General features: G+C 42.0%; 1 protein-coding gene across 5 annotated transcripts in view; it reads right to left on the bottom strand.

Moving 5' to 3' along the window:
* Nucleotides 1-20,698, bottom strand: part of usp48 (ubiquitin specific peptidase 48) — a 249,502-nt gene that overhangs the window by 120,216 nt on the left and 108,588 nt on the right. For all 5 annotated transcript variants that reach the window (XR_012096644.1, XR_012096646.1, XR_012096645.1 and 2 more), the window contains exon 8: nt 12,425-12,507. Coding sequence is in view for 2 of the 5 variants with exons in the window: in XM_073031654.1 (XP_072887755.1) it covers nt 12,425-12,507 (83 nt within the window). In the remaining 3 variants the exon portion in view is untranslated. The remainder of the gene's footprint in view (nt 1-12,424; nt 12,508-20,698) is intronic.

The following is a 20,698-nucleotide window of genomic DNA, read 5'->3' as shown; positions in this document are numbered from 1 at the left end:
AATAACTGGGAAGAGGGTAGGGAAAGGGGGCAACACTTGCTTCGGTGTTGAGGATGTGGGTGAGGTCCTCAATGAGTATTTTACATCAGTATTTACCAAGGAGCAGGACATGGAAGATCAGAGCTGAGCGTATTAACATGCAAGGACATTTCAAGGTAAAGAAGGAGGTAGCGTTGGGCCTCTAAGAGCATTAAGGTGGATAAGTCCCCTGGGTCTAATTCAATATACCCTAGTTTACTGTAAAGCAAGAGAAGAGATTGCTGGGGGCTTAACCAATATCTTCATGTGCTCACACAAGGAAATCTGCAGATGGTGGAAATTCAAGCAACACACAGAGAATGCTGGTGAAACACAGCAGGCCAGGCAGCATCTATAGGAAGAAGCACTGTCGACGTTTCGAGCCGAAACCCTTCATCAGGACTAGTCTCCACGTGCTCTCTAGTCGCAGGCGAGGTCCTTGAGGACTGGTGAATAGCTAATGTTGTTCCAATATTCATGAGGATCATCAAGGATAATCCTGGAATGTGTCAGCTGGTGAGTCTCACATCAGTGGTAGGAAAGTTACTGGAGAGAATTCTTTGGGATAAGATTCATGAGCATTTGCAAAACCATGGCCGAATTAGGGAGAGCCAGCATAGGTTTGGGCAGGGCAAGTCATGCCTTACTAACTTGATTTTGTTTTGCTTGACAAGGGTGATTGAAGAGAGAGCTATGGAAGTTGTCTACATGGATTGTAGAAAGGTGGAAAGTTCATCCAGCAGATTAAGATGCATGGAATCCACTGTGAATTCAGAATTTGGATTCAGAACTGGCTTGCCAGTGGTCAAAGGGACTTATTCTAGCTGGAGGTCTGTGATTAGTGGTGTTCTGCAAGGATCTGTATTGGGACCTTTGCTGTTTGAGATGTATATAAATATAAATGTTGCCTGGATTAGTAGAGGGCATGTGATATAAAAAGAGGCTGGACAAACTTGGGTTGTTTTTGCTGAAGCGGCAGAATCTGAGAGAAGACCTGAAAAAGGATTATAAGATTATTCAAGGCATAGATGGAGCAGAAAGACAATGTATTTTTCCAAGGGTTGAAATGTCTTATACCAGAGGGCATGCCTTTAAGGTGAGGGGGTAATTTCAAAGGAAATATGAGGGGCAAATTGTTTTTAAATATACAGAATGGTGGGTGCCTGAAATGTACTGCCTGGTGTGGTGGTAGTGGCAAAAACATTAGAGACTTTTAAGAGACATTTAGATAAGCACATCAAATGTGATGAAAATTGAAAGATATGGACATTGTGTAATAGGTGGAAGAGATTAGTTTAGTTGCCCATTTAATTATTAATTTAATTGGTTTAGCATTTAATATTTTAGTTGATGTTTATTTTCATACGAAGAAAAGATTTTACAAAAGCTACCATGTTTCAACATAAACTGGAACACTGATTCACAGACAGCACAATTTTTAAAGCAGTTATCTAGTGAGAAAGCCTTGGCCACACCACTGTTGCATTATTTGAAAGGGAAAGTAAATGAAAAATCTCATCTTAAAATACTGTAATGCCATACCTACAACTAAATGAACTACTAAATCTTCTTAATTTGTTATTGCTATGAATTTAACCATAATTTTGGACTTCCAGGAAGGGGTAAAATGTTTTCAGTGAGTATTTCTGGACTTCAGGTTATTTGCTATGCACTCAATTCATAGACATCATTAGTATTTCAACAACACTTTGAGTCTAGTGTTAAATTACACTAAGTTCTCTTATTTCTGTTTCTTCTCTAAGAAATTTCTGGCAGACACTGATAACACAGATTACCAAGGAAACCATGCCTGAATTTAACTTGCTTTCAACCAGCCTCAGCAGACAAATAAATTACATTTACTACACTTGCATAGAAAGGTAATCTCATATTTCAGTGTTAGTACTCTTTTTTCCCCCCGTGATTTCTATCCTAAACGTGAAGAAAGTTACAAAAGGAAAGGCCCTGCAAGGCACTTGACTGATATATTATAGGTGTCTTGGTGGGATAGCCATTGAAGTGACTGATATCTCTGCAGGATGATAGTTTAGTGACGTACCACACAAGTTAAAGCACCAACAAATTAATTTATTACAATTATTGGTAAGTTTTCGGCAGTTAGAATATTTACATTACAGTATGTACACAAAAGCACAAGGAATAGGAAAACCAGCACATTAATAAATAAACTATTTAAAACTATCTGACTGGCTTAGTCAGCTCTCTCAGTTTTACTCCATCACTGGAAAATTGCACAAAATATGGGAAATAGACTATAGACAATAAGTGCAGAAGTAGACCATTCGGCCCTTCGAGCCTGCACCACCATTTTGAGATCATGGCTGATCAATTCCTATCAATACCCGGTTCCTGTCTTGTCCCCATATCCCTTGATTCCCCTATCCATAAGATACCTATCTAGCTCCTTCTTGAAAGCATCCAGAGAATTGGCCTCCACTACCTTCCGAGGCAGTGCATTCCAGACCCCCACAACTCTCTGGGAGAAGAAGTTTTTCCTTAACTCTGTCCTAAATGACCTACCCCTTATTCTCAAACCATACCCTCTGGTACTGGACTCTCCCAGCATCTGGAACATATTTCCTGCCTCTATCTTGTCCAATCCCTTAATAATCTTATATGTTTCAATCAGATCCCCTCTCAATCTCCTTAATTCCAGCGTGTACAAGCCCAGTCTCTCTAACCTCTCTGCGTAAGACAGTCCAGACATCCCAGGAATTAACCTCGTGAATCTACACTGCACTTCCTCTACAGCCAGGATGTCCTTCCTTAACCCTGGAGACCAAAACTGTACACAATACTCCAGGTGTGGTCTCACCAGGGCTCTGTACAAATGCAGGGAAAATATTTCATTTTCTCACTTAATGTTCATTCAAACAAATGCCATAGTCCTTCTCTTTTGGAGAAAATCCATTTGGCAAAAAAAGGCACTTCTGTGCCTCTGGAAACTACAGCTCAAAGTATCACGATCTTTAATTATCGGCTTTCTGTATGCATTTTAATGTTTTCTATCCAAAATAAGGCACTACCTGTTAAATGGATGCCTCTGGCACCTTAATACAGATGACAATGCAGAACTAGCAAAGACAAATCTCACTCACTGTGTGGGCAGGAGCAAAGATACACCAAGAATCAAGATATTTTGACAAATAATCCAGGTTGATGCTTGTAATCCTTCAACTTTACTACATCTAATATCACATAATGGAGCATTCTGTTCCTTTCTCCTTCAGGCAATTGACTGTTTCTTTTTAATATTTCTATTCTGTTCACCAGGAACTTTATGAAAAATAAGACTGGTGAAGGTGTTATTAGATTCTAAGAGTTACAATTCCTAAATTTTAAAATGCAGAAGCATTTTTACTTCTTTCCTACCAAATCTTCTTCCCACTTTCAAATTACAGCATTCCTCAAGCTTAAATTTTTGAAAAAGCCGGATCCGCTTGATTTTTCCTGTCATTTCTAGTATAAACCATGCAAATCTTGAAACAAGAATTATGTACACTTTTCTATGCAATAACTTCTCTGCTTTGACACCATGCTGTTAATAACTTGGTTCTAGTTACAGGATTTGATTTCCTAGCCACTTTATTTTATATCTGAATCTGAATTAGATTTAACATCACTTGCATATGCCATGAAATTTGTTGTCTCTACGACAGCAGTACAACGCAATACATAATAATAGAAAAAACATGAATTATAGTATATATATATAAATCTATATATAATAGTTAAATTCAATAATTAGGACAAAAACAGAAATAAAGAATTAGTGAGATGGTGTTCATGGCTTCAATGCCCATTCAGAAGTCAGATGGCAAATGGGAAGAAGCTGTTCCTAAAATGTTGACATTCGGCCCTTCTAGCCAGCACCGCCATTCACTGTGATCATGGCTGATCATACACAATCAGTACCCCGTTCCTGCCCTCTCCCCGTATCCCTTGACCCCGCTATCTATAAGAGCTCTATCTAACTCTCTCTTGAATGCATCCAGAGACTTGGCCTCCACTGCCTTCTGGGGCAGAGCATTCCACATATCCACCACTCTCTGGGTGAAAAGGTTTTTCCGCATCTCTGTTCTAAATGGCCTACCCTTTATTCTTAAACTGTGGCCTCTAGTTCTGGACTCACCCATCAGCGGGAACATGCTTTCTGCCTCCAGCGTGTCCAATCCCTTAATAATCTTATATGTTTCAAGCAGATCCCCTCTCATCCTTCTAAATTCCAGTGTATACAAGCCCAGTCGCTCCAATCTTTCAACATATGACAGTCCCGCCATCCCGGGAATTAACCTTGTGAACCTACACTGCACTCCCTCAATAGCAAATTGCATATTCTTCCTCAATCCTTCCTCAAATTTGGAGACCAAAACTGCACACAATACTCCAGGTGGGGTCTCACCAGGGCCCTGTACAGCTGCAGAAGGACCTCTTTACTCCAATACTCAATTCCTCTTGTTATAAAAGCCAGCATGTCATTAGCTTTATTCACTGCCTGCTGTACCTGCATGCTTGCTTTCATTGACTGATGTACAAGAACACCTAGATCTCGTTGTACTTCCCCTTTTCCTAACTTGACTCCATTTAGATAGTAATCTGCCTTCCTGTTCTTGCCACCAAAGTGGATAACCTCACATTTATCCACATTAAATTGTATCTGCCATACATTTGGCCACTCACCCAACCTGTCCAAGTCACCCTGCATTCTCATAACATCCTCCTGACATTTCACACTGCCACCCAGCTTTGTGTCATCAGCAAATTTGCTAATGTTACTTTTCATCCTTTCATCTAAATCATTAATGTATACTGTAAACAGCTGCAGTCCCAGCACCAAACCTTGCGGTACCCCACTGGTCACAGCCTGCCATTCCGAAAGGGACCCGTTAATCGCTACTCTTTGTTTCCTGTCAGCCAGCCAGTTTTCAATCCATGTAAGTACTCTGCCCCCAATACCATGTGCCCTAATTTTGCCCACTAATCTCCTACGTGGGACTTTATCAAAAGCTTTCTGGAAGTCCAGGTACACTACATCCACTGGCTCTCCTTTGTCCATTTTCATAGTTATATCCTCAAAAAACTCCAGAAGATTAGTCAAGCATGATTTTCCCTTCATAAATCCATGCTGACTCGGACTGATCCGTCTACTGCTATCCAAATGTGTCGCAATTTCCTCTTTTATAATTGACTCCAGCATCTTTCCCACCACTGACGTCAGGCTAACTGGTCTATAATTCCCTGTTTTCTCTCTCCCTCCTTTCTTGAGAAGTGGGACAACATTAGCCACCCTCCAATCAGCAGGAACTGTTCCTGAATCTATAGAACATTGGAAAATGATTACCAATGCGTCCACGATTTCTAGAGCCACCTCTTTAAGTACCCTGGGATGCAGACCATCAGGTCCCGGGGACTTATCAGCCTTCAGACTCAACAGTCTATCCAACACCGTTTCTTGCCTAATATAAATTTCCTTCAGTTCATCCTTTACCCTAGTTCCTTTGGCCACTATTACATCTGGGAGATTGTTTGTGTCTTCCCTAGTGAAGACAGATCCAAAGTACCTGTTCAACTCATCTGCCATTTCCTTGTTCCCCATAATAAATTCACCCGTTTGTCTTCAATGGCCCAATTTTGGTCTTAACTATTTTTTTGCTATTCACATACCTAAAGAAGCTTTTACTATCCTCCTTTATATTCTTGGCTAGTTTACGTTCATACCTCATTTTTTCTTGGCGTATTGCCTTTTTTGTTATCTTCTGTTGCTCTTTAAAAGCTTCCCAGTCCTCCGGTTTCCCGCTCATCTTTGCTATGTTATACTTCTTCTCTTTTATTTTTATACTGCCCTTTACTTCCCTCGTCAGCCACGGCCGCCCCTTACTCCCCTTAGGATCTTTCTTCCTCTTTGGAATGAACCGATCCTGCACCTTCTGCATTATTCCCAGAAATACCTCCCGTTTTTGTTCCACTGTCTTCCCTGCTAGGGTATTGTTCCATTGAACTTTGGCCAGCTCCTCCCTCATAGCTCCATAGTTCCCTTTGTTCAACTGTAATACTGACACATCCGATTTTCCCTTCTCCTTCTCAAATTGTAGGTTAAAACATATCATATTAGGGTCACTACCTCCTAATGGTTCCTTTACCTCCAGGTCCCTGATCAAATCCGGTTCATTGCACAACACTAAATCTAGAATTGCCTTCTCCCTGGTAGGCTCCAGTACAAGCTGTTCTAAGAATCCATCTCGGAGGCACTCCACAAGCTCCCTTTCTTGGGGTCCAGTACCATTCTGATTCTCCCAGTCTACCTGCATGTTGAAATCCCCCATGACAACTGTATCATTACCTTTGTGACATGCCAATTTTAACTCTTCATTCAACTTACACCCTACATCCAGACTGCTGTTTGGGGGCCTGTAGTTAACACCCATTAGGGTCTTCCTACCCTTAGAATTTCTCAGTTCTATCCATACTGACTCTACATCCCCAGATTCTATGTCCCCCCTCGCAAGGGACTGAATATCATTCCTCACCAACAGAGCCACCCCACCCCCTCTGCCAGTCAGTCTGTCCTTTCGATAAGATGTATATCCTTGAATATTCATTTCCCAGGCCCTGTCCGCTTGAAGCCATGTCTCAGTTATTCCCACAACATCATACTTGCCAATTTTCAACTGAGCCTCAAGCTCATCTACTTTATTCCTTATACTTCATGCATTCATATATAATACTTTTAATTCGGTACTCCCCTCTCCTTTCATATCAATTCCTATTTCACTTGGCCATACTGTATGATCTCTTCTTGAGCTTTCTACTCCATTGATTCTGTTGTCCTTTTTAACATTTCTTATTTTCACTTTCTCTTTAACTCCATCCTTATATTTCCAGTTCATCCCCTCCCCCCCACTACTTAGTTTAAACACATCCGTGTTGCAGTGGCAAACCTGTCTGCCAGAATGCTGGTCCCCCATCTATTAAGGTGCAACCCGTCCCTTTTGTACAATTCATCCCTATCCCAAAACAGATCCCAGTGGTCCAAGAATGTAAATCCTTGCTTCCTGCACCAGTTCCTCAGCCACACATTCAGATCCATTATCTCCCTGTTCCTGCCCTCTCCAGCACGAGGAACTGGAATCAAACCAGAGATAACTACCCTGGAAGTCCTGCTTTTCAGCCTTCTTCCGAGTTCTCTGAAGTCCCGCTGCAGAATGTCCTTCCTCTTCTTCCCGATGTCATTTGTGCCGACATGCACTACCACTTCCGGCTGTTCACCTTCACCCTTGAGGATTCCCTGCAATCGGTCCGTGATGTCCTGGATCCTAGCACCAGGGAGGCAACACACCATCCTTAAATCTCGTCTGTTGCCACAGAAATCCCTTTCCGTACCTCTTACTATGGAGTCCCCTACTACCACGGCTCTTCCTGATGTCTGACTCCTCGGCTCTGCTTCTGCACCAATTGAGTATGTGTCTTCAAGCTCCTGTATCCCCTCCCTGATGGTAGCAATGAGAAGATGGCATGCCCTGGGTGATAGGGGTCCTTAATGATGGATGCCGCCTTTTTGAGGCATCACTCCTTAAAGATGTCCTGGAGACTAAGGAGGTCTGTGCCAATGATGGAGATGACTAAGTATACATCTCTCTGGAGCTTATTTCAGTCCGGTCCAGTAGCAGTCTGACCACCTCACCCCCATACCAGACTGTGATTCAGCCGGTTAGAATGCGCTCCACAGTACATCCGTAGAAATTTTTAAGTGCTTTTGCTGACATACCAAATCACCTCACACTCGTAATGAAATATAGCAGCTGTTGTCTCTTTTTTTATAGCTGCATCAATATGTTGGATCTTCAGAGATACTGACACCCAGAAACCTGAAATTGCTCACTCTTTCTACTTCTGATCCCTCTAGGAGGACTGGTGTGTGTGTTCTGTCATCTTATCCTTTTGTGAAGTCCACAATCAGTTCTCTGGTTTCACTATTAGTGAGTGCAGGGTTCTTGCTGCAATACCACTCAACTAGCTGATATAGCTCGCTCCTGTACACACCTCCGTCACCATCTGAAATTCTGCCAATAATAATTGTAGCGTCAGCAAATTTATCAATGGCATTTGAGCTGTGCCTAGCCACACAGTCATGGGTGTAGAGAGAGTAGAGCAGTGGGCTAATCACACATCCTTAAGGAGCACCAGTGTTGACTGTTAGCGAGGTGGAGATGTTGTTTCCAGTCCGCACAGATTGTGATCTACCAGTTAGGAAGACAAGGATACAGTTGCAGAGGAAGGTACAGAACCTCAGGTTCTGGAGCTTTTTGATCAGAATTATAGGAATGATTGTGTTAAACACTGAGCTGTAGTCAATAAATATAGGTATTTGTATAGTCCATTTGATCCAATGCCATGTGAAAAGTCAATGAGATCGTATCTGACATCAGCCTGTTGTGGTGATAGGCAAACTGCAGTGGGTCCAGGTCCTTGCTGAGACAGGAATTAATTCTAGCCACAAACAACCTCTCAAAGCACTTTATTACTGTAGATGTGAGTGCTACTGGAAGATACACATTCAGGCAGTTCACCCTACTCTTCTTGGGCACTGGTATAACTGTTGCCCTTTTGAAGCAGGTGTGAACTCCTGACAGTAGTAATGAGAGATTGAAAATGTCTTTGAACACACCCGCCAATTGGTTGGCACTGATTTTCAGAGTCGTACCAGGTACTCCATCGGGCCCCTTGCCTTGTGAGCATTCAGCCACTTGAAAGACAGCCTAACGTTGACCCCCGAGACAGAGTTCACAGGGTCACCAGGTGCTATAGTTTTATTCTCTCTTTCACAGCAGGCATAAAAGGCATTGAGCTCATCTAGGAGTGAAGCATCACTGCTATTCATGATGCTAGGTATTGCTTTGTAGTAAGTCATGGCCTGCAAACCCTGTCAAGAGTTGATATGATCTGATTCTGCCTTCAACTTTATTCGGAATTGTTCCTTTGCTCTTGAGATAGTCCTCAGCAAGACGTACCTGGTTTTCGTGTACAGACCTGGGTCACCAGACTTGTATGCCACAGATCTAACCCTCAGCAGACTATGAACCTCCTGCTTCATCCACAGCTTTTAATTTGGATATGTACTGTATGTTCTCTTAGGCACACACTAATCCACACAGGTTTTAATGAAGACAGTGGCAGCTGTGGCACATTCATTCAGAGTCGAATATGAATCCCTGAATACAGTATGGTCCACCGATTCAAAGCAGTCCTGTAAGTGCTCCTGTGCCTCCCTTGTCTATACTTTCTTGGTCCTTACTACTGGTGCTGCAGTCTTCAGTCTCTACCTATACTCAGAGAGTAGAAGTACAGCCAGGTGATCAGACTTTCCAAAGTGTGGCTGTGAGACTGCACAGTAAGCTCTCTTGCTGGTGGTGTAACAGTGATCCATGTGTTGGCTCCTCTTCTACTACAGGTTATTTGTTGATAATAATCAGAGACTTTTTCAAGCTGACTTTGTTATATTCCCCCAAAATGATAGGGAAGGCAACAGGATGTGCTGTTTCATGCCTGTTTATTACATCACTCAGCTCATCTAGGGCTTGTTTGACACTGACTTGAGGTGGACTGAACCTGCCATAACGTAAGAGCAAATGTATACCCAATGGTAATCATTGTTGCCTATTAAATCAAGACCTGTGCATCCTGCCTAACCTGCTAAATGCTTCTAGCATTTTCTGATTTATTTCCCAGCTTTTACTTTTTACTTGCCGCAAGCCAGCTCAGCTCATTTCCCACTTGAATAGTGAAGATGGCACAGTCACAGTTGCTGCCACCAGGACTCTGGATTACACTATTGCAGTCTACCCATCTGATTCCCTTATTGGGTTTACTGTAACTGAGAAGGGCAGTCTGAGCAGTGCAAACTTTCTCTCCAGATGAAAACATATGTCTACTATTCTGTTCCTGCCCCTGCAATTTGCATTTTAAACCAATCAGCTGAAGGGAATGTACAAGGTCAATCTGTTTGCATGCCATTTGACCAGGTACAATTTATAAATCTAGACTAGAAAACTTGTACTGTGATCATATTATTTTAAAACCATCAGGCCATAAGACTTAGGAGCAGAATTAGGCCATTCAGCCCATCGAGTCTGCTCCAACATTCCATCGTGGCTGATCCTGGATGCCACTCAACCCCATACACTTGCCTTCTCACCATATCCTTTGATGCCCTGATGGATCAGCAAACTACAACTTCCACCTTAAATGTACCCACAGACTTGGCCTCCACTTCAGTCTGTGGCAGAGAATTCCACAAATTCACTACTCTCTGGCTAAAAAAGTTCCTCTTTACTTCTGTTCTGAAAGGACGGCCCTCAATTTTGAAGCTATGCCCTCTAGTTCTGGATAACCCCACCATAGGAAACATGTCTCCACACCCACCCTATCTAGCCCTTTCAACATTCGGTTAAGTTTTGCATTGTTCACAAGTGGAGAACATGTTGGTCAGTAATAAGGTTGAAAGAATTCAAAAAAATTGGAAGGATGTTGCCGGGACTTAAGGACCTGAGTGACAGGGAAAGATTACATATATTAAGACTTTATTTGCTGAAGTGAGAGAATGGGGCGAGACTTGATAGAGGTATACAACATTATGAGGGTATAGAGTGGCTTTTTTCACTCATATTGGGTGAGACTAGAACTATAGGTCATATATTAAGGGTGAAAGGCGAGATACTTAAAGGAACCTGAGGAAAATTTCTTCACTCAGATGGTGATACGAGTGTAGAACGAGCTTTCAGTGCAAGTGGTGGATGCAGGTTCAATTTCTATAATTTGCATAAGTACATGGAATGGGAGGGGCTATTGTTCCTGTGTGGATTGATGGAAATAAGTGGAAGAACAGTTCAGCAAAGACTAGATGGGCTGAAGGGTCTACTTATGTGCTGTGGTGCTATATGACTCTGTAACAAACGTGACCTGTACTTGGAGAGAAAGCAATCTCTTTTGCTGACGGCTGTAGCAGAGATGATTTGAGGCACAAACAAAGCAAAGGGGGTTTTGATATTCTGCTAAAACCATATTCTTTACAAGCCCTATGCTCAGTGATCTCCAACAAAAGGAACTGAAATGAACTATTTTGATATTCATTTTGTTGGTTTGGACATTGTTGGCATTTATTGACGTCACTAACTGTCCACATGAGCTGATGGCAAAAAATCTTGAAGAGCACACTGATAATGTTCATAATTATTGTTAGATAAACACCTTTTTTATGCAATGCTCTAGCAATTGCCCCTTCTGGTACATCTCTTCCAGTTACCATCTTCACAGCATCTTTGATTTTATGAAGATAATACTGTCACCCACAGATGTAGTTCAAAGGAGGTTCATGAGAATCATTCTGGGATTACAAGGACTGATTGATGGTTCTGGGCCTGTATTCCCTCATTCTTCTGAATTCCAGGGGGGTAATCGCACTGAAACTTATCAGATGTTGAAAGGCCTCGATAGAGGGGATGTGGAGAGTATGTTACCTATCACAGCCTCAGAATACACAGAAATCCATTCAGAACAGAGATGAGGAGGAATTTCTTTAGCCAGAGTGGTGGTGAACCTGTGGAATTCATTACCATAGGCGGCTGTGGAGGTCAAGCCATTAGGTATATTTAAGGCATAGGGACTGACAAATTCTTGATTAGCATGAAGGGTTATGGGGAGAAGACAGGAGATTGTGGCTGAGAGGATCAGTCATGATGAAATGGTGATGCAGTCTGATGCAGCCTAATTCTGCTCCTATATCTTACAGTCTTATTGTCTAAATGTTCAGAGTGATCGTTGAAACCACATTTAGTAGAATTTCCATAAACATTTCAGGATGAACACAGCTGACCTCCATGCCTGTAAATATTTTTTCAAACCAAAAGCAATCATTTGTGTAATTATTTGCAGTTTCTACACCAAAATGTAAATAAGATGACAAATACTTCCGAAGGACCAACTCAACCACCAGATTATTTAATACTTTTCTTTATCTAGATCAAATTTCAGTTTTTCTCATGAAGATATTTTCAGAGTTCAAGTTCAAAGTAAATTTATTATCAAGTACATATAATCACCATATGTAAAACTGAGATTCATTTTCTTGCCTTCAATGTCACTTAAAATGACCTGTGAATAAACTTATTTTTATATTCAACGGATGGTATAAAATAGGCAAGAACTAAATCAGTACTGAGCAAATATTTTCATCATGAGCTAATGGGCAGGCTTAAGGGTTTTCAGAAGATGTGTTTTCCACTTTGCAAATAGGTTTGAATTAGATCCCGGAAACTAAGAACAATGAATTCCAGAAACAATGGAAGTCCAACATCATTACTGAACTGATAAATATTAAATTACCCCTTACCTTTCCTTTCAAGATATGTAGTTAAGTCTAAAACTTCAGGAAAACTGATGTAGGAGTTTAGTTTTTTCTTATGACCAGTTTGCCTGCAAGGTTAAAATTTCATAACTTATTGACAAATTCTGACTCAAGCAAACTAGTTTTTTTTTTCAAAATAAAATTATGTAAATTCAGAAAAACAAACGTAATAAAGATAAAAGTAAGAGTGAGCTTCTGGTATCATTCCTCCATTCGATTAGATTTTAAGTTAATGACCGATGTAAATATGTAACGGTGCCCTGTTTGGTGTTAGCCTGCTAAGTGAATCTTTAAAACTCTTGGTCTTTTAGTCCCAATCCTAACAGGTCCTTATCTCCTGTACTTCAAAAAGGACATCATCAATACTGCATTAACATCAAAAAATGCTGTAACCATGTATGTCAGGTTAATGTTTCTGCCGTAAAGGGTGAGACAAGATGGCCAAGCAAAGCAAGTAACGAGCAGTTAAAATTAGATTAAGCAAGTTTAAATGTGTAATATGTAGCTAAGGTAAGATTGTGAGCAAGGCCCAGCTGACCAGACTATCTAATATAAAGAACAAATGAAACAGTAAGTAAAAATGATGACCAGTTCTTCTATAGACAAACAGAAAGAATGTTACTGAACTTAGTAAAACCAAACCTGGTTTCTCCAATGTACAAAGTTCAAAGTAAATTTATTATCAAAGTACATATATAGGTCACCATACATAACCCTGAGATTCATTTTCTTGTGGACAAACTCAATTAATCTATAGAATAATAACCATAACAGAATCAATCAACCAATAGAATGTTCAATTAGCATGCAGAAAACAACAAACTACAAATACAAAAATAATAAATAATAGTAATAAATAAAATGCAATAAATATTGAGAATCCGAGATGAAGATTCCTTGAAAATGAGTCCATTGGTTGCGGGAACATTTCAATGATGGGGAAGTGAAGTTATGTGAAGTTATTACCACTGGTATAGAGACTGATGGTTGAGGGGTCATAACTGTTCCAGAACCTGGTGGCATAAATCCCAAGGCTCCTGTACCTTCTTCCAGACGGCAGCAGCAAGGAGGAGAGCGTGTCCTGGGTGCTGTGTTGGATGTTGCTTTCCTGAGACAGCGTTTATTTATTTATTAACATGCAATGCAGAGTAGGCCCTTCCAGCCACCGCACCAAGCAATTCCACAATTTAATCCTTGCCTAATCATGGGACAATTTACAATGACTAATTAACCTACCAACTACTATGCCTTTGGAACGTGGGAGGAAACCCAAGCAGTTCAGGGAGAATGTACAAACTCCTTACAGGCAGCAGCAGGAATTGAACCCGGGTCACTAGTATTGTAAAGCATTGTGCTAACCACTACACTACCATCATGTAGACATGGTCAATGGTTGGGAAGGCTTTACCCTTGATGGACTGGGCCGTATCCACTACTTTTTGTAGGATTTTCCATTCAAGGCATTGGTGTTTCCATCCCAGAATGTGATGCAGCCAGTCAATATATTCTCCACTACACATCTAAAGAAGTTTGTCAAAGTTTTAGATGTCATGCCAAATCTCTGCAAGCTCCTAATTAGAGGCGCTGGAGTCCTCCGAAATAATAACACCTAGGAATTTAAAGTTGCAAACCCTCTCCCCACTTCTGATCTTCCAGTGAGGACTGCCTCATGGACCTCTGGATTTCTCCTCTTGAAGCCAATAATCAGCTCCTTGGTTTTGCTGACAATTATGTTAATATGGCACCACATCAGCCAGATTTTCAGTCTCCCTCATATATGCTGATTCATCACCAACTTTGATTTGGCCTACAACAGCAGTGTCATCAGCAAACTTGAATATGGCATTGGAGCTGCCACACAGTCATAAGAAAAATGTGAGTATAACATGGGACTAAGCACACAATTCTGTGGTGCACATGGAGATTGTGGTGATCTTCAATAAACTTTCACCCTCTCACTGTAAATCTACATGCTCTAATATTTACATTGCCACCCTGAGAAAAAGAGTGATATCTACCCTCTATATATGCCAGTCATTTTATATACTTTTAACAAGCCACCTCTGAGCCTCCAAACCTCCAAGAAAAACAATCCAATTTGCCCAACGTATTCTTTTAGCCAATATGTTCCAAATCCTGGTAAAACATTTCTGCACCCTCTCCAAATTCTCCGTATTTTACCTGTACTATAGCAACCAGAACTGGACACAATACTCCAAATGTGGCCTTAGTAAAGATTTATACAACTACACCATGACTTCATAATATTCGTAATTATTATCCTGACGAAGAAAGAATCAGAATCTGAATCAAGTTTAGTATCACTGGCACATGTCGTAAAAATTTGTTTTGTATAGTTCATTGCACTACATAATAAAAATATATTCTTATAAGAAATATTTATATTAAATTAGTAGTGCAAAAAGAGAGCAAGCAAAGAAATGAATGGTGATGTAGTGTACATCAGTTTGTTGTTCATCTGATGGCAGAGTGCAAGAAGCCCTTCCTAAAATGTTGAGTGTGTCTTCAGATTCCTGTACCACCTCCTTAATGGCAGCAGTGAGAAGAAGGCATGTCCTTGGTGATAAGGGACCTTAATGATGGATGCCACATTTTTGAGGCATCGCTTTTTGAAGATGACCTCAATGCCAGAGAGGCTCGGTCCTATGATATTTGCAATTTTCTGCAGTTCTTTCCCATCCTGTTAGTTGGTCCCTCCATAACATACAGTGATGCAAACAGTCAAAATGGCTCTCCACAGTTCATCTGCAGAAATTGACAAGTCTTTGGTGACAAAGTTCAAAATAAATTTGTTATCAAACGGCACGTCACTATAAATGACCATGAGATTAATTTTCTTGTGGCCATACAAAGTGAATTCAAGAAATGCAGTAGAATCAATGAAATACCACATCCAACAGAACAGACAGAATCAGAATCAGGTTTATTAACACCAGCATGTGCTGTGAAATTTGTTAACTTAGCAGCAGCAGATCAATGTAGTACATGATTATATAGAGAGACAAATAAATAAGTAAATCAATTACATTAAGTATATATATATACACATACACATTAAATAGATTAAAATAGTGCAAAAACAAATAATATACTCAATAAAAAAGAAAAAAGTTAATGGGTTCAATGTCCACTTAGAAATCATATGGCAAAGGGGAAGAAGCTGTTCTTGAATCGCTGAGAGTGGGGCTTTAGGTTTCTGTGCCTCCTTCCTGATGGCAACAGTGAGAAGAAATGCCCTGGGTGATGGGGTTCTTTAATAATGGGCGTCGCCTTTTTGAGGCACTGCTTCTTGAAGATGTCTTGGATACTACAGATGCTAGGACCTGAGATGGAGCTGACTAATTTTACAATTTTCTGCAGCTTCTTTCAGACCTGAGCAGTAGTGCCCCACGCCCCCATATCAGACAGTGATGCAACCTGTCAGAATGCTCTCCATGGTACAACTATAGACATTTTTGATGTTTTAGGTGACAAATCAAATCGCTTCAAACTCCGAATGAAATACAGCTGCTGTCTTGCCTTCTTTATAGCTGCATCAATATGTTAGGACAAGGTTAGATGCTCAGATATCTTGACACCCAGGAACATGAAAGTGCTCACTCTCTCCACTTCTGATCTCTCTACGATGATTGGTTCATGTTCCCTCATCTTACCCTTCCTGAAGTCCACAATCAGCTCTTTCGTCTTACAGACACTGAGGGCAAGGTTGTTGCTGCAACTCCACTCAACTGGCTGGTATATCTCTATCCTATATGCCCTCTCATCTCCATCTGAGATTCACCAACAATGGTTGTATTATCAGCAAATTTATAGATGGTATTTGAGATATACCTAGCCACACGGTCTAGAGGGAGTAGAGCAGTGGGCTAAACACATACCCCTGTGGTGTGTTACTGTTGATCATCAGCAAGGTGAAGATATTATCACCAATCCATGTAAATTGTGGTCTTCCAGTTGGGAAATAGAGGATCCAATTGGAGGCTCAGGTTCTGTAGCTTGATCAGGACAGTGGAAATGATGGTGTTAAATGCTGAGCTATAGTCAATGAACAGCATCCTGACACAGGTGTTTGTATTGTCCAGGTGATCTAAGGCCGTGTGAAGACCCACTGAGATTGCATTTGCCATTGACATATTGTGGCAATAGAAAATTGCAATGGTCCAGGTCCTTGCTGAGGCAGGAGTTCATTCTAGCCATGACCAACCTCTCAAATTTCATCACCATAGATGCCACTAGGAGATAGTCATTAAGGCAGATCATATTACTATTCTTAAGCACTGGTATAATTGTTGCTTTTTTGAAGCAGGTAGGAACTTCCAACCACAGCAGTGAGAGGCTGAAAATCTCCTTGAATACTCCCGCCAGTCAGTAAGGCTCTGAAAATTTGTGCCAACCAGGTACAACATCAGGCCCTGCTGCTTTGCGAGGGTTCACCCTCCCGAGCCATCAGAGGGGCAAAGCATGCACACGCCCAGCTAATCCACAGCCACTTCCAGGACAGCGGAGACACATGTGGAAGGGCATCCAGGACATCACCAATTACAGGACAACATCACCTGACTGTGCAGGTGATGCCTCCCTCAGATGTGTTATTGTGCTGAATAACTTCTACGCCTGTTTTGAGGCAGAAAATGATGTGGCGGCGAGGAAGTCCACCCCTCCTACAAATGACTAGGTGTTGTGTCTCACCGTGGCCGATGTGAGAAGAACCCTGTGCAGGGTCAACCCATGGAAGGCTGCTGGACCAGACAACATCCCTGGTAGAGTGTTCAGAAGATGTGCAGACCAGCTAGCAGATGTTCTCACTGACATCTTCAACATCTCCCTGAGCAGCACCACCGTTCCAATGTGCTTCAAGGCCGCCACCATCGTCCCCGTGCTGAAGAAGTCATCAGTGTCCTGCCTAAATGACTACTGTCCCGTTGCACTTACATCCATCGTCACGAAGTGTTTCGAGAGGCTCGTCATGAGGCATATCAAGACCCTGGTGCCCTCCTCACTGGACCCCCTGCAGTTTGCGTACCGTCCCAACTGCTCAATAGATGACGCCATTGCCACCACCCTCCACCTGGCCCTATCCCACCTGGACAAAAAAGACACACATGTTCGGATGCTGTTCATAGACTTCAGTTCAGCATTCAACACAATCATCCCTCAGAAACTGAATGGAAAGCTGAGCCTACTGGGCCTGAACACCTCCCTCTGCAACTGGATACTAGACTTCCTGACTGGGAGACCTCAGTCAGTCCGGATCAGGAGCAGCATCGCCAACACCATCACAGTGAGCACAGGGGCTTCCCCATGGCTGCGTGCTCAGTCCACTGCTGTTCACTCTGCTGACCCACGACTGTGCTGCAACACACAGCTCGAACCACATCATCAAGTTCGCCGATGACACGACCGTGGTGGGTCTCATCAGCAAGAACGACGCGTCAGCTTACAGAGAGGAGGTGCAGCGGCTAACGGACTGGTGCAGAGCCAACAACCTGTCTCTGAATGTGAACAAAATAAAAGAGATGGTTGTTGACTTCAGGAGGGCATGGAGTGACCACTCCCCACTGAACATTGACGGCTCCTCGGTAGAGTTCGTAAAGAGCACCAAATTTCTTGGTGTTCACCTGGCAGAGAATCTCATCTGGTCCCTCAACACCAGCTCCATAGCAAAGAAAGCCCAGCAGTGTCTCTACTTTCTGCGAAGGCTGAGGAAAGTCCATCTCCCACCCCTCATCCTCATCACATTCTACAGGGGTTGTATTGAGAGCATCCTGAGCAGCTGCATCACTGCCTGGTTCGGAAATTGCACCATCTCATATCTCAAGACCCTGCAGCGGATAGTGAGATCAGCTGAGAAGATCATCGGGGTCTCTCTTCCAGCCATCACGGACATTTACACTACATGCTGCATCCGCAAAGGAAACAGCATTATGAAGGATCCCATGCACCCCTCATACAATCTCTTCGCCCTCCTGCCATCTGGGAAAAGGCTCCGAAGCATTCGGGCTCTCACGACCAGACTATGTAACAGTTTCTTCCCCCAAGCTATCAGACTCCTCAATACCCAGAGCCTGGACTGACACCTTGCCCTATTGTCCTGTTTATTATTTATTGTAATGCCTGCACTGTTTTTGTGCACTTTACACAGTCCTGTGTAGGTCCGTAGTCTAGTGTAGCTTTCTCTGTGTTGCTTTTTTTTTACGTAGTTCAGTCTAGTTTTTGTACTGTGTCATGTAACACCATGGTCTTGAAAAACGTCTCATTTTTACTATGTACTGTACCAGCAGTTATGGTCGAAATGACAATAAAAGTGACTTGACTTGACTTGACTAAAGACAGCCTAACATCAGCCTCTGAGACACAGATCACAGGGTCACCAGTGCAGCAGGGATCTTCACAGCTGGTCTTATATTTTCCCTTTCAAAGCAGGCATAGGAGGCATTGGGCTTGTCTGGTAGTGAAGCACCACCGCCATTCATGCTATTGGGTTTCACTTTGCAGGAAGTGAAGTTTTGCAAACCCTGCCAGAGTTGATGTGCATCTGATGTCGCCTCCAACCTCGCTCGGAATTGTACAGACCTAGGTCACCAGACTTAAATGCCACAAATCTTAGCAGACAACAAACCTTCTGGTTCATCCACAGCTTTTAGTTTGGGAATGTACAGCAAGTTTTCATAGGCACACACTCATTCACACAGGTTTTAATGAAGTCAGTAACAACTGCTCATTCAGATTTGAAGATAAATCCCTGAATACAGTCCAGTTGACTCCTGTGCTTCCCTTGTCCAAACCTTCTTGGTCCTCAGTACTGGTGCTGCAGTCTTCAGTCTCTGCCTAAACTTAGGGAGTAGAAGTACAGCCAGGTGATCAGACTTTCCGAAGTGAAGGCATGGATAGGACGGTAGGCATTCTTGATGGTGATGTAACAATGATCCAGTGTGTTGTTTCCCCTGGTAGCACAAGTGATTTGTTGATGGTAATTATTTAGTGACTTTTTCAGGCTGGCCTGGTTAAAATCCCCCAGAATAATGGTGAAGGCATCAGGGTGTGCTGTTTCGTGCATGTTGATCACATTGCTCAGATCATCTAGAGCCTATCTGACATTGAGCTGAGATGGAATGTACACCATTACCAAAATTATTGCAGAAATCTCTCGCAGCTGGTAAAATGGGTGGCACTTAATTGCGAGATATTCCAGGTTTGGTGAGCAGAATTGGGACAACAATGATACATTTGTACACCAAGAGGAGTTTATCATGAGGCATACATCTCTACCTCTGCTTTTGAGAGACCTGACAGTCCTGTCCTGACATTGAATAGGGAACCCGTCAATCTGAATCACTGAATCCGGTACAAACAACCAATGAACAAAAGACCACAAACTGCAAATACAAAAGAAAAAAACAATAATAATTATTATTGTTTTTTTCTTTTGTACTTGCAGCCTGTGGTCTTTTGCACACTGGTTGAACGCCTAAGTTAGTGCAGTCTTTCATTGATTCTAAGAAGAAAGAAGACGAAGAAAGCCCTTAACTGAGTGAAGTCATCAGGATGCCGTTGTGACGGCGTTTTTTAAGCAGGCTTTCTTATTTTTACAAGGCTGAGTTGCTAGCTTGATGCTCAACCCAGCATGGATGGAAAACGGGCAAGGGAGATGGCTAGATTCGAACTTGGGAGCCTTCACTCTTAAGTCCAGTGTTGATGCCACTACGCCGCCAGCCACTGTTTCTATTACTATGCATTTATTGTGGATGCCCACAATTGTATGAATCTCAGGGTTGTATTAGGTGATATACAGTACACATACTTCGATAATAAATTTACTTAGAACTAAGTAGAGCAGGGGGCTATACACACAGCCTTGTGGTGCCTACGCTGATAGAGCTTGCGGAGGAAATGTTGCCAATCCGAACTGACTGGTGTCTTCAAGTGAGATAACTGAAGATCCAACTGTTCATGGTTTTGAAACTCATTGGTTAGTTTTAAGGGGATGATAGCACTGAATGCCAATCTGTAGTTGATAAAGAGCATCCTGATATATTCTTCTTTGCTGTCCAGGAGTTGATATATTTCATTACCAATCTCTCAAAGCACTTCATTACAGTGCATAAAGTGCTAATGGACGATAATCACTGAGGCAGGTTACCATATATAATTGACATCTGTATAATTGATGCCTGCTTGAAGCAGGTGGGCACCTTAGACTGCTGAAACTAGAGGTTAAACATATTGGTGAACACTCCA

This window comes from Hemitrygon akajei, chromosome 29, assembly GCF_048418815.1.
Source record: "Hemitrygon akajei chromosome 29, sHemAka1.3, whole genome shotgun sequence".
Lineage (NCBI taxonomy): Eukaryota > Metazoa > Chordata > Chondrichthyes > Myliobatiformes > Dasyatidae > Hemitrygon > Hemitrygon akajei.
This window is presented reverse-complemented; position numbering and strand designations above follow the sequence as displayed.